This window comes from Pleurodeles waltl, chromosome 3_2 (assembly GCF_031143425.1).
Source record: "Pleurodeles waltl isolate 20211129_DDA chromosome 3_2, aPleWal1.hap1.20221129, whole genome shotgun sequence".
NCBI lineage: Eukaryota > Metazoa > Chordata > Amphibia > Caudata > Salamandridae > Pleurodeles > Pleurodeles waltl.
Genome location: NC_090441.1, coordinates 195544634 through 195559793, shown reverse-complemented (window position 1 = coordinate 195559793; position 15160 = coordinate 195544634). Strand labels below are relative to the sequence as shown.

Sequence of the window (15160 nt, the reverse complement as noted above, 5' to 3'; positions counted from 1 at the left end):
CCATATCCAACTTATCACCATATACAGGACTCTGGCAACTAAATCACCATCTCAGGCTAATCGATGCACAATCCCAACTAGGAACAGCTGCTGTCCTTCAGGGTACCACCATCTCACTCTAATTGATGCTCAAATTCGTCCTTGTCAAAGATTTTACCTTCTGACTTTAGTCATTTAAGTCCCAATCCACCACAGAAGTACACATGTAAACCCTCCAGTACCTCAGGGGAGGCACTTAGATCTTAGAGATTATATCTCTGTAATATTTGGGACAAATCAGACTTCACCATTGAACTCACGGGGTGGGAGACAGCACACAGCAGGGTCCAGTCCAGGTGTACTTGCACTGGTCAGCTGGGAGGATGAAGGAAAAGGCCTCTTGTACCTTGTTTTGTCCCTGTAGCATGAGCAGGAGGTAAGCCTTATGATGCTCGGAGTCCACTTCTTTGTCCTGAGCACATGCAATAGAGAGAGACAGAGAGACAGACAGAGAGAGACAGAGAGACAGACAGAGAGAGAGACAGACAGAGAGAGAGACAGACAGAGAGAGAGACAGACAGAGAGAGAGACAGACAGAGAGAGAGACAGACAGAGAGAGAGACAGACAGACAGAGAGACAGACAGAGAGACAGACAGAGAGACAGACAGAGAGACAGACAGAGAGACAGACAGAGAGACAGACAGAGAGACAGACAGAGAGACAGACAGAGAGAGAGAGACAGACAGAGAGACAGACAGAGAGACAGACAGAGAGAGAGAGAGAGAGCACAAGCAGGTCCAGTCTTCTAGGCTCTTCTTGGGTAGCAGACAGCAGGTTTAGTCTTCTTCTGATCTTCCTCTGGTCTAGGAGTGTTCCGAGGCAGATGCCTGGAGATGTCACATTTATGGCTGGCACTAGCAAGCGGGTGAGAATGACATACGAGGACACCCTAATAAATGTTCACGGGGCTAACTCTACCACCTTTGGGCATTTTCCAGATGGATGAAGTCTTCAACCACACTAAACTTCGGCACTGAGAGCTGGGGTTGTATGGGTGGAATGTGTTATGGTAATCCAGGTGTCCTCACACAAACACGAACATTCAGTTTTAGGCAATCCTTGTACCCTCAAACTCAGAGACAGAGGCCTGGTAAAATCAAAACGGAACTTTCAGCAACCAGACAGTGGATGTACACAAAGTGTTTTGGCATTCTGTTTCCCATCCCAAATGTGATAATGTCAGCAGACACGTCAAACAGACTGTGACACTGTAATGTAAAGAGTCCCACTGTGGTTGGGGGCCAGACTGGGTGGCAGGAAAGAAGGCGAGTCCTGCCCATGTGTCAGCTAACATTTGCCCCGGTCAGGGAAAGCCTCTTTGAAGTGCACCCCAAGTGTCATATGGAAAACCCCAGCAGACCTGACAAGCAGGATGCCACATTCAAGCAGGACCTGACAAGCTAATGTCTAAGAGGAAGCTCACAGCCCACCTTGCACATTCTGTCAGGTTCAGAGGGGTCATCCCTGCCCATTCAGGTCAGCTTATTGTTTTGATCCAGCAAGCAAGTTGACACCTCATTCATGCCTATTTAAATGGCAATTACTGGCTGACCAAAGAGGGAGAACAAAATGCAGATTTGGCCTCCTGGGGCTTCAGGCAGGGTACAGGTAACTTTTAAATATTACATGTCTGTAAATCAAGAACAAATCAGCCTTCAGCATTGAATTCAATTTTTAACAACTATTAAAGATAGTTATTGGATTATTTTTCCAGCTAGTTCATTTCCCGAGATGCAGTATTCGTATTTAATATTGCATCTCAGTGTTTTCCTATGAAACAACCAAACCTGCTGAGAGGCTAATCGCTGTAAGGACATTTAACATTAAACCTTTACATGTTCTACTTTTAAATACCATGCATCCTGTATTAAATGGACAATAATGCCTAATTAGGGGTGACTTATAAATATTTAATAAGAAAGTTTAGGCTTGTCAAAAGGGTATATTTTGACAGGTCGAATTTGCAGGTAAATCCTGCACAGCCAGGCTACTGGTGGCAGGCCCGCGGTCTTGTTTACATCGCGCCACTATAGTGCACAGCACCATGGGTGCTGTAGTCCACTTGTGACATTTAACATATAGGTCTGGGTATACATTGGTAACATACTGTATATTAAGTATTTCTAGGTATGTCATATTTAACTATCAGGAATATACCAATGTTACCATGCTGAAAGGAGGACCACAGACGCTTTACCACTGGTTAGTGGGCGTAAAGCGCACAGAGATATATAGCCAGCAAAAATAGGGCTAACCAAAAAGGCAAAATCTTCAAGATTACCCTGCAGAAAGAGCAAATTTCCAACAGAAATGGAAATATTTCAGTGTTATTGCCAGCCTCCCATGAAACTCCCAGATCTGCGTCACAGTCGTCAACTCCTGTGAGAAAGTGCACTAAGGCGCTTTGGCACTGTAAAAATGCCCGAATAACTGAAATGAGTAACTGCTGCAGCGGCACATGCACCATGAATGTACGCAGCACCCTCTGGATACCAGTTTCAGGCAACTTGAACTAGCGGCGTAGAAGGATCCTGGTTCCCTCTGTCCACTGGTGGTGGCTCAGTCAGTGGCGTGAGGCATCCTGGTGGATCAGGGGGACCAGGGAGGGGGAAGGAGGGGAGATGCGATTAACAGCAGTCCCATTCATTGTGTTTGGTCTTCGAGAGGCCTCATACAACAGGGAAATGATCTATGTGTGATGGTCTCTTAAGATGGAAAATCACAAAATGGAAATTTTTCCTTCAGAGTGGTCTCAGTTTTCAAACAGTGTGACTGCTATATTTTACAAAAACATGTGCATAAGAGTGACTTTGCACCTGGAAATAGACTTCTGAGTACTTGAGTGGGCCTTTAAAACAACCAAGGGGGTGCATGCTTCATGGCTGTCACATTTTGATTTCTGTATGTATTTTAAGTTATGGACAGCAGAAGCATTGTGCTACCAATACTGAGTCAGTATTAAGGTGGAATGCCTCTCTCATGCCTGCAGCACCACAACACTTGGGCTAACAACTGCTTTACATGTTTAGTATTCAATAATTCCGAACATTGCAAGGATCTCAGGCTATCATGCCAATTGCAAGCCTTCCCCTTCACATCCTGGTATGTGCAGTGTGTATTATCAAATGCAAAACTATAAGATTCAGAATGAAAAGGAAATATGAACCTTGTCACTCATCAAGAGGAAACATTTCTCTGTTTAACAGACAACCCCAAGTTTGAGGATTTAGGGGGTTATTACAACTTTGGAGGAGGTGTTAATCCGTCCCAAAAGTGACGGATATACCACCAGCCGTATTACGAGTCCATTATATCCTATGGAACTCGTAATACGGCTGGTGGTATATCCGTCACATTTGGGACGGATTAACACCTCCTCCAAAGTTGTAATAACCCCCTTAGTTTTCTAGCAATGCAGAAATTCAGCATTTTTGGTGAATTATACATGTGAATAATAACATGATTTTACACAGTGATCAATATCACACGCTGTATACAACATAGATTTCTTTTAGATGATACACAGTTTACCAACCTCAGAAGGACGACTTGGAAGTTTCAGCATTTATGACCTGCAGATCACAGGAGATGTCAGCAGGGAGCATTAACTAATTCAGCCATCTTGGCAGCTGGAAGGAGCTGCTTTTGGTGGCTGAGAAGTGGTTCCTCAATTCTAGAGTTTAGTCTGGAATTCAGAATGACCTTTCCATCCCCTTCTCATGCTGGTTTACATTGTGTGAGAGATCAGAAAACAGATGAAACGCAAACTGTAACCTTGCCATTGAAAGAGTCATCCCATGGGTAAGTATCCTTTACCACACAGGCCCTTTTTAGGTACTTTGCAACACAGGATTTCACCACACAGGTAACTTTCTATTTTTTTAAAAATTAATATATATATTTCCCCTAGTGGCAGCCACCACTAGGTAGTTATAGTTAGGACCTAGTTTTTATAGTGCTTTTTTACCTTGCCTACATCTTTGGTGCCGGTTGATAAATCATCATGAAATTTTCCAAAACAATTTGCCAGTCACATCAGCTGCTGTCTATAAAGCTTTGGAGTGATCAGTCAAGCAGGGGTAAGAAAAAGGGGAGGAGGGTCCCAAAACGCTTTTTCTCCATTAATTTTTCCATAGGGTTTTTGAACAGCAATAGCGGCTAAACTACTGGAACCAAATTACAGAAGAGAGGAAGGGATAAACCAAAAGGGAAAGAGTGAACAAAATAGCCTCAAGGGACTGAAGAGTGACAAGAGAAGAAAGAAGGGTAATGCATCTATGGAAACAGTAAAAATAAAAGCGACAAGAAAAGAGCCGCAGAAAAAAAAAAAAAGGAGTGAAATGGGAGGGTAGCAGAGTGAGGAAATTGAACAGACTATGTGGAGCCCTCCAGCAGCAACAAGCAGCGCTACAAACCCTTTCTTTCACAAGAAATGACGTGCGGTGCACCAATGCGGCTTTGGTGAAGCTACACACCTGGGCAGCATTGGGTGCTGGGTGGAACATGAACCTCCCAAGCATCAGTTTCAAAGGGGCCATCTTATCTTCAGTCTGAACTGCTAGGGGACTCCTTTCTTGGATGCTGTGTGTAGAGGGTTTGAAGAATAAACTTTGAAGGCTCTTTAGTGTGCACGGGTCTCAGTCCTACCTCATGCTACATAGTGTAGGTATGACGGATAACAGTGCAGACTCTGGAGTACATATTCCCACAGTCCTGCTATACATTGCATGTGGTGGTGCGGGTGCATATGGGTGGTGGACTGGTGTATTCTTCATGTTTTGTCCCAGAGGGGGATCCCTCTATTTGGCACCACGACTGAGATGTGGGCAGGAGAGATGCAAGAACATTTTGTTCCATCTCCCGAAACAAAAACAGTCATGATATCCCCCATGTGCCTTCTGCGTCAGTACTAAGACGGCAGGTTGAATGCCTCTGCAGATTGGACACCCCTGGGTAGCCACACAAGACGTTCACTCACCTGGGTTCATCTCCCATTGTACCAGAACTTCGATTCAGTTTTCCAAAAACAGCCATCATGGAGGCGCTCCCCGCTTCCCCAGACACCAGGAGGTCGCGTACCAATTGCAACTGGCGCTCCTGAAACACAGATAAAGATGAGATGTTACGTCGACAACCACTGAAGATCACAGCACCTTGCAAACCTGATGAAGAGATGCCTGTGACTCTTAACACAAGCATACTGTAGAGTCAAAGGTCTATCAGACTAACTTTTAATGACTCAGGATGCTGGGACTCTTTATTTGGATTGCATATGCCATCCCACAGTACCAATCTAATAAAGTTGCTACATTCCCGTAGATGGTTGTTGGGATGGAAAAGTCCTTTGCATGGTAATGGACGTGCACCACTGCCTTGAGTGTCCAAATGTACTGATGTCTGTATCACTAAAGCTGATCTTTGTTGCCATGGGTGAACACATATCATGCGTGTGCACCATGACATAGGCCAGTCTCACAGACTGCAGTGTTTTTGGACTGGGAGGGGTGCCCAAAGTTCTACCCTCAAAGTAGTGAAAGGCTACTGCCTTTGCCAACAGTTAAGTATCTCTAGCACAGAGGAGGCAGCACACTGTGTAGTGATTCGTAGTAGTGAAAAGGTCCTTTTGAAGTCGAGAATAGCAGCGCACAAGCAATGCTTTTCCAACGTGTTGGTATGTGTCTGGGCTTTTAACCACGCCCACCGCACACCCATCACTATCACTTGTTCATGGGCTTGCCTTTCAAAAATCTTTTCTTGTTTCCGTTGGTAACTGCTTTACGTTTGTCCCTTCTTAGGGAGGTTTTGTTACCGCCTTGTCCATCGAGCGTGTTACATAGATATTTACACTTTTTTGCCGATAACTTTGACTGCGAGGGAACTTCTTTTTCCTTTCGTCTCTATCTTTGCGCTCACAGTGGCACTTTGAATCGGCTCGCTTATGTCAACTGTTTTACTTTTTATTTTCAGTTTGTTTAGCAAGAAAAGTCCAGTTAGGAATTTGCAACACTAATAGCTCTACCTCGAGCAAATGCGAGACCCGTTGCATTGCAAATGCTTGTTATCTGTGTTACCAGAGTGAGGCCTACAGGATAACTCATTTGAAAATACTGCTGCTGTTTTCTTGTCTGATCCTTGGCCTACACTCATTCAGTGCGCAGTAGTGCTGTGCAGTGCGGGTACACATGTGCTGGGTGCCCACGAACGGTACAATACAGAGATAATGCAGTACTGTGCAATGCATGTACCTTATATGCATGTTCAGGGTGTATGTGTGCCTGTGAATGGTACAATACATGGAGGACCCTGGATTCCATTTTAGGATACCATGGGCTGACTGGAGAAACATGAGGAGGAGGTAGAGAGATGCCCCAGGCCATCTGTGTATTGCTGCATTCCTGTGAGTTTGGTGGGACACAGTGGAGAAGGGAGAGCCAGGCTTCCCCCATACACTTCAAAAGGGGCTCTTTGACTCAGTGATAGCTCACAGGGAAGGGGGCACGGACATCTCTCAGGATGGGAGGTGGGACTTATAAGATAATCACAGAGTAGCTCTGTGATTAACCCTTTGATGCGCATATCACTGTGGCGGACTTCCAGGTGTGAACTCTGGTCACTCCCAGTGCCCCTGGCAACATTAAAATATGGTGGTGTGCGATGTCAGAAAAATCACTATATATGCTGCTGGTCCTCTGTTCCATCCGGTGTGTCCCAGAGGGATCCTGGTGACGACGAGCAGGAAAAAGGAAGGACTTCCTTCCTGCCTGGTGCAATGGGAATCCAACCAATCCTCAAACTGCTCTCATGCTGTTTTCAGCAAGAGAGCAGCTCCAGGATTGGTTGGAGTAGGCTAACCCAGTGCTACTTGAGGCTAGTGGCCTGTGCCAGCAATCCCCTGGCAGTTTCACAGCACTGGGATTGCTGGGTATGAAGTGCGCATATCGAGCTGTCCGTCACAAGACAGACGGCCAATCCGACATGGTTGCTGGTAGGGGCAGCAGTCATCCTGCAATCTTAGGAATCGCCCCACCCCTTGCCCTCAAACTCGTGCTGTTTATAAATTAAAATGGAATTACCATAGCGTTTTAATAATTTGTGTTTACTGGCTGTGCTCGCAGTAGGTGGGGCAACGCTTTTCCACCCTTTAGGAGGAGCCACCCTTGGTCTCTCTCAAGAATTATGCTGTGAACAATCACCTTCGGAGTGTGACACACCTCTTTCATGAAGGAAGATGAAAAGAATGGGCCATTTCAAAAGAAGCAGAACCCCCAACATAAAACTTGACCCAGACCCTAAACTACACATTTGGTGTCTGGAAAAGGACAATAAGAAGGGCAGGTGGAGTCACCAATAATTGTCAACTTCCAAGCATGTGCTGTGCGAGCGGGAGAAGCTTCGTCTGTGACCAGCACTGGGAGCCTATGCCTGCTAGTCTCCCAGCTGGGTGAGGGGACATCACCCAGGGAAACCACAATCACCTGCCCTAAAGCCTGAAGCACCAGTGTCTACCTGCTTGTCAAGACCAGTGCCCTGTGAGGAATAGGGAGTGAGGTCTGGTGGAGGGATCCTGGCGAGTGGATCCCCGTAGCGAGGTGTAATGATACAGATTCTGCACTGATCATGCAGCTGCCTGTGTGGCGATCCCCGTGTGCCAGAAGAGGGCTGCTGTGAAGTGAGCTGTGAATGTTGCTTTCCGATTAGGACATAGCGTGTGTGTGATAAGTTGCCAACCCTATATGCCAGGTGGGGCACCAGTGAAAATTGCTGCCGTGCTGATCAGGCAATAACCCATTTTCAGTATTAAGTTAGTGTAGGAAAGAACCATCTTGCCTGGCATGTTACCCCCATTTTTACTTGTGTGTCAGTTTGTTTCTGCCTGTCTCACTGGGATCCTGCTAGCCAGGGCCCCAGTGCTCATAGTTTGTGGCCTGAATGTGTTACCTGTGTGGTGTCTAACTGTGTCACTGAGGCTCTGCTAACCAGAACCTCAGTGCTTATGCTCTCTCTGTCTTTAAAATTGTCACTGCAGGCTAGTGACCATTTTACCAATTCTGATTGGCACACTGGAACACCCTTATAATTCCATAGTATATGGTACCTAGGTACCCAGGGTACTGGGGTTCCAGGAGATCCCTATGTGCTGCAGCATTTCTTTTGCCACCCATAGGGAGCTCAGACAATTTTTACACAAGACTGCCACTGCAGCCTGAGTGAAATAACATCCACGTTATTTCACAGCCATTTTACACTGCACTTAAGTAACTTATAAGTCACCTATATGTCTAACCCTCACTTGCTGAAGGTTAGGTGCAAAGTTACTTAGTATGTGGACACCCTGGCACTAGCCAAGGTGCCCACACATTGTTCAGGGCAATTTCCCCAGACTGTGTGAGTGCAGGGACACCATTACACATGTGCACTACATATAGGTCAATACCTATATGTAGCTTCACAATGGTAACTCCAAATATGGCCATGTAACATGTCTAAGATCATGGAATTGCCCCCCTCCCATGCCAAATCTGGTATTGGGGTGCCAATCCCATGCATCCCCGCGGCTCCAGCATGGGTACTGCCAAACTAGCTCTCTGGGGTTTTCACTGCAGCTACCGCTGTTGCCAACCCACAGACAGGCTTCTGCCCTCCTGGGGCCTGGGCAGCCCAGTCCCAGGAAGGCAGAACAAAGGATTTCCTCTAAGAGAGGGTGTTACACCCTCTCCCTTTGGAAATAGGTGTTAAGGGCTGGGGAGGAGTAGCCTCCCCCAGGCTCTGGAAAAGCTTTGAAGAGCACAGACGGTGCCCTCCTTGCATAAGCCAGTCTACACCAGTTCAGGGATCCCCCAGCCCCTGCTCTGGCGCGAAACTGGACAAAGGAAAGGGGAGTGACCACTCCCCTGTCCATCACCACCGCAGGGGTGGTGCCTAGAGCTCCTCCTGTGTGTCCCAGACCTCTGCCATCTTGAATGCAGAGGTGTGAGGGCACAATGGAGGCCTCTGAGCGGCCAGTGCCAGCAGGTGATGTCAGAGACCCCTCCTGATAGGTGCTTACCTGGTTAGGTGGCCAATGCTCCTCTGAGGGCTATTTAGGGTCTCTCCTGTGGGTTTCTCTTCAGATAACGAGTGCAAGAGCTCACCAGAGTTCCTCTGCATCTCCCTCTTCGACTTCTGCCAAGGATCGACCGCTGACTGCTCCAGGACACCTGCAAAACCGCAACAAAGTAGCAAGATGACTACCAGCAACATTGTAGTGCCTAATCCTGCCAGCTTTCTCGACTGTTTCCTGGTGGTGCAAGCTATGAGGGCTGGCTGCCTTCACCCTGCACTGGAAGCCAAGAAGAAATCTCCCGTGGGTCAACGGAATCTTCCCCCTGCTAACGCAGGAACCAAACTTTTGCTTCACCGGTCCTCTGGGTCCCCTTTCATCTCGACGAGCGTGGTCCCTGGAACACAGGAGCTGGATCCTAGTGACCCTGACAGTCCAGTGGTCCTTCTGTCCAAATTTGGTGGAGCTAAGTCATTGCCTCCCCACACCAGACAGTAATCCTGTGTACTGAGTGAACTGCAGCTGCTAGGGATTCTGTGCACTTTTGCAAGGAAACCTTTGTGCACAGCGTAGCCCAGATCCCCAGCACTCCGTCCTGCATTGCTCAACTCGCTGAGTTGACCACGGACTTTGTGGGACCCTCCTTTGTAGGGTTGAGACTACCGCCATGCTCAGATTTCTTGAACGTCTGTTCAAGTGCTTCTGCGGGTGCTGCCTGCTTATGCGTGGGCTCTCTGTGCTGCTGAGCGCCCCCTCTGTCTCCTCCTCCAAGGGGCCACCTACTGGTCCTTCCTGGGCCCAGACAGCACCCATTTTCTTAAACCGCGACCTTTGCAGCTAGCAAGTCTTGTTTGCGGTCTTTCTGCGTGGAAACACTGCATCCTCCAGCATGCCGTGGGACATCTGTGCAAAGGAGAAGTTCCTGGCATCTTCCGTTGTTGCAGAATCTTCAGCTTCTTCCACCCAGAGGCAGCCATTTTGCACCTTCATCTGGGGTTTAGTGGGCTCCTGCCCCCCCTGGACACTTTCGTGACTCTTGGACTTGGTCCCCTTCCTTTGCAGGTCCAGGAATCCGTCTTCAGTGCTTTGCAGTCAGTTGTTGTCTTTGCAGAATCTCCTATCACGACTTTAGTGTGTTTCTGGGGAAGTAGGGTAACTTTACTCCTACTTTCCAGGGTCTTGGGGTGGGGTATCTTGGACACCCCTAGTGTTTTCTTACACTCCCAGTGGCGCTCTACACACTACACTAGGCCTGGGGTCCATTCGTGGTTCGCATTCCACTTTTAGAGTATATGGTTTGTGTTGCCCCTAGGCCTATTGCATCCTATTGTATTCTACAGTGTTTGCACTACTTTTCTAACTGTTTACTTACCTGATTTTGGTTTGTGTGTATATTTTGTGTATTTTACTTACCTCCTAAGGGAGTACATCCCCTGAAATATTTCTGACACATTGTCACTAAAATAAAGTAGCTTTATTTTTAGCAACTCTGAGTATTGTGATTCTTATGATATAGTGCTATATGATATAAGTGGTATAGTAGGAGCTTTGCACGTCTCCTAGTTCAGCCTAAGCTGCTCTGCTATAGCTACCTCTATCAGCCTGAGCTGCTAGAACACTACTAATAAGAGATAACTGGACCTGGCACAAGGTGTAAGTACCATCAGGTACCCACTATAAGCCAGGCCAGCCTCCTACAGTTGGCAACTCTGAATCCCAGGTGGGGCCATCATGAAGATTGCAGCAGTGCAGATGTGGTAACAAGTCTACAACCCCATATACCAGGTGGGGCCACCATGAGTTTGCTGCTGAGGCCACCGGCACAAAGGTAGAAGCGTGGTCTGGTCGAGACCATTGACGGCCTCTGTGTGACCCACCAGATCCAAGACATAACTGAGAAACAGGATCGTAGCACCCCCAACCTCTTTCTGTGGGAAGGAACCTGAGGAACCTACCAAACATTGGAAGAGCATCAAGAACCCTCCAGGCTGCTGGAGGGCCACGAGTGAGGAACCCGAGGACACCTGACCACAGCCATCCTGGGCCGCATGTAACATACTTACCAGAAGTAGCTGCTACAGCTTCAGGGCCCCTAAAGGAGATGTACTCAGATACTGCAGTCGCTCGGATCCTGCTGGTGTGGATAAGATTGATTTTTGGGCGAGACAGAACCAGGGGATTTAGCTAGCGCTCCGGTGCTGGTACACTTCTGACACTAATCGCGAGTCAGTGTATAACTCCTGAGACTCTGACTACTTCTGGTGCTTAACCTGAATATAGTATTTATAGTGAATGGGGAATAACCACTGCCACTATCCGGAGGGGAGTGAGACTCAGGGATTCCGTCTATGGAACACTAGAGCCTTTACCTCAGGGTGTATTATTTGTGAATGTCATATTCTAATTTGGTGTAGTATATAAATACTCCTTTTTTCATGAAAGCAAGTACTTGACTGGACAATTATTTATTGCTTTTCTGTGGATTCTGAGATGCGAGTCTGTGTTCATCTCTCTGTGTCCACCTTCACCTGCCTTCAAGAAGCCTTGGAGTGCTTCACCCGCACTACCATTGAGAGTCAAGTGCTGAATGTAGGAGGCTGGACTGGCTTGTAGTGAGTACCAAGGGGTACTTGCACCTTGCACCAGGCCCAGTTATCCCTTATTAGTGTATAGGGTGTCTAGCAGCTTAGGCTGATAGATAATGGTAGCTTAGCAGAGCAGCTTAGGCTGAACTAGGAGACGAGTGAAGCTCCTACAGTACCACTAGTGCCATATGCACAATATCATAAGAAAACACAATACATAGATATACTAAAAATAAAGGTACTTTATTTTTATGACAATATGCCAAAGTATCTCAGAGTGTACCCTCAGTATGAGGATAGCAAATATACACAAGATATATGTACACAATACCAAAATATGCAGTAATAGTATTAGAAAACAGTGCAAACAATGTATAGTTACAATAGGATGCAATGGGGACACATAGGGATAGGGGCAACACAAACCATATACTCCAAAAGTGGAATGCGAACCACGAATGGACCCCAAACCTATGTGACCTTGTAGAGGGTCGCTGGGACTATTAGAAAATAGTAAGGGTTAGAAAAATAGCCCACCCCAAGACCCAGAAAAGTGAGTGCAAAGTGCACTAAAGTTCCCCAAAGGACATAGAAGTCGTGGTAGGGGAATTCTGCAGGAAAGACACAAACCAGCAATGCAACAATGATGGATTTCCAGTCAGGGGTACCTGTGGAACAAGGGGACCAAGTCCAAAAGTCACAAGCACGTCGGAGATGGGCAGATGCCCAGGAAAGGCCAGCTGTGGGTGCAAAGAAGCTGCTACTGGACAGTAGAAGCTTAGGTTTCTGCAAGAACGACAAGGGCTAGAGACTTCCCCTTTGGAGGACGGATCCCTCACGCCGTGGAGAGTTGTGCAGAAGTGTTTTCCCGCCGAAAGACCGCCAACAAGCCTTGCTAGCTGCAAATCGTGCGGTTAGTGTTTTTGGATGCTGCTATGGCCCAGGAGGGACCAGGATGTCGCCAATTGCGTCAGGGGACAGAGGGGGCGTCGAGCAAGACAAGGAGCCCTCTCAGCAGCAGGCAGCACCCGCAGAAGTGCCAGAAACAGGCACTACAAGGATGCGTGAAACGGTGCTCACCCGAAGTCGCACAAAGGAGTCCCACGTCGCCGGAGGACAACTTAGGAGGTCGTGCAATGCAGGTTAGAGTGCCGTGGACTCAGGCTGGACTGTGCAGAATGGATTTCCGCCGGAAGTGCACGGAGGCCGGAGTACCTGCAAAAGTCATGGTTCCCAGCAATGCAGTCTGGCGTGGGGAGGCAAGGACTTACCTCCATCAAACTTGGACTGAAGAGTCACTGGACTGTGGGAGTCACTTGGACAGAGTTGCTGGATTCAAGGGACCTCGCTCGTGGTGCTGAGAGGAGACCCAAGGTACCAGTGATGCAGTTCTTTGGTGCCTGCGGTTGCAGGGGGACGATTCTGTCGACCCACAGGAGATTTCTTCGGAGCTTCTAGTGCAGAGAGGAGGCAGACTACCCCCACAGCATGCACCACCAGGAAAACAGTCGAGAAGGCGGCAGGATCAACGTTACAGAGTTGCAGTAGTCGTCTTCGCTACTATGTTGCAGTTTTGCAGGCTTCCAGCGCGGTTAGCAGTCGATTCCTTGGCAGAAGGTGAAGACAGAGATGCAGAGGAACTCGGATGAGCTCTTGCATTCGTTATCTAAGGAATCCCAAGAGACAGAGACCCTAAATAGCCAGAAAAGAGGGTTTGGCTACCTAGGAGAGAGGATAGGCTAGCAACACCTGAAGGAGCCTATCAGAAGGAGTCTCTGACGTCACCTGATGGCACTGGCCACTCAGAGCAGTCCAGTGTGCCAGCAGCACCTCTGTTTCCAAGATGGCAGAGGTCTGGAGCACACTGGAGGAGCTCTGGGCACCTCCCAGGGGAGGTACAGGTCAGGGGAGTGGTCACTCCCCTTTCCTTTGTCCAGTTTCGCGCCAGAGCAGGGCTAAGGGGTCCCTGAACCGGTGTAGACTGGCTTATGCAGAAATGGGCACCATGTGTGCCCATGAAAGCATCTCCAGAGGCTGGGGGAGGCTACTCCTCCCCTGCCTTCACACCATTTTCCAAAGGGAGAGGGTGTAACACCCTCTCTCAGAGGAAGTCCTTTGTTCCGCCATCCTGGGCCAGGCCTGGCTGGACCCCAGGAGGGCAGAAGCCTGTCTGAGGGGTTGGCAGCAGCAGCAGCAGCAGCTGCAGTGAAACCCCGGGAAAGGCAGTTTGGCAGTACCAGGGTCTGTGCTACAGACCACTGGGATCATGGGATTGTGCCAACTATGCCAGGATGGTATAGAGGGGGCAATTCCATGATCATAGACATGTTACATGGCCATATTCGGAGTTACCATTGTGAAGCTACATATAGGTAGTGACCTATATGTAGTGCACGTGTGTAATGGTGTCCCCGCACTCACAAAGTCCGGGGAATTGGCCCTGAACAATGTGGGGGCACCTTGGCTAGTGCCAGGGTGCCCACACACTAAGTAACTTAGCACCCAACCTTTACCAGGTAAAGGTTAGACATATAGGTGACTTATAAGTTACTTAAGTGCAGTGTAAAATGGCTGTGAAATAACGTGGACGTTATTTCACTCAGGCTGCAGCGGCAGGCCTGTGTAAGAATTGTCAGAGCTCCCTATGGGTGGCAAAAGAAATGCTGTAGCCCATAGGGATCTCCTGGAACCCCAATACCCTGGGTACCTCAGTACCATATACTAGGGAATTATAAGGGTGTTCCAGTAAGCCAATGTAAATTGGTGAAATTGGTCACTAGCCTGTTAGTGACAATTTGAAAGAAATGAGAGAGCATAACCCCTGAGGTTCTGATTAGCAGAGCCTCCGTGAGACAGTCATAACACAGGTAACACATTCAGGCACACTTATGAGCACTGGGGCCCTGGCTGGCAGGGTCCCAGTGACACATACAACTAAAACAACATATATACAGTGAAAAATGGGGGTAACATGCCAGGCAAGATGGTACTTTCCTACACTGAAGGGGTACTTGGCCCAGTTGCTCAGGATCCATAATAGGTGTGGGCCCGAGACATCAGGAGCGAAAGGTCTCAGCCCCCACGGTGGGGCCCAGTAACTCTTACTTTGTCCCATGACACCCTGATCTGGGTTCTGACAAGGGTCATGCCCCTTTCAGGAGATGTCCAACCTGGGAAATGCCTGAGTTTGTTACATTACTAAGAGTCACTGCCCTCAACCCAGGGATCGCCATTTACTGCCCAAGTCTGGACTCATTAGAAATGGATATTGTAAGGAAATGCCTTCCTTGGCATGGTTACCCCCTGACGTTTTGCCTTTTGTTGATGTCAGTTATGATTGAAAGTGTGCTGGGACACTGCTAACCAGGCCCCAGCACCAGTGTTCTTTTCCTAAACTGTACCTTTGTTCCCAAACTTGTCACAGCCCTGGCACACAGATAAGTTCCTTGTAAATGGTACCCCTGCTACCAAGGGCCCTGCTGCCAGGGAATGTCT

General features: G+C 48.1%; 1 protein-coding gene across 1 annotated transcript in view; it reads right to left on the bottom strand.

Annotated features, from left to right (window-relative positions):
• Window positions 1-15160, bottom strand: part of LOC138286679 (rac GTPase-activating protein 1-like) — a 312034-nt gene that overhangs the window by 273112 nt on the left and 23762 nt on the right. Inside the window, exon 3 of the mRNA XM_069227153.1 lies at window positions 5019-5137. Coding sequence (XP_069083254.1) covers window positions 5019-5137 — 119 coding nt within the window. The remainder of the gene's footprint in view (window positions 1-5018; window positions 5138-15160) is intronic.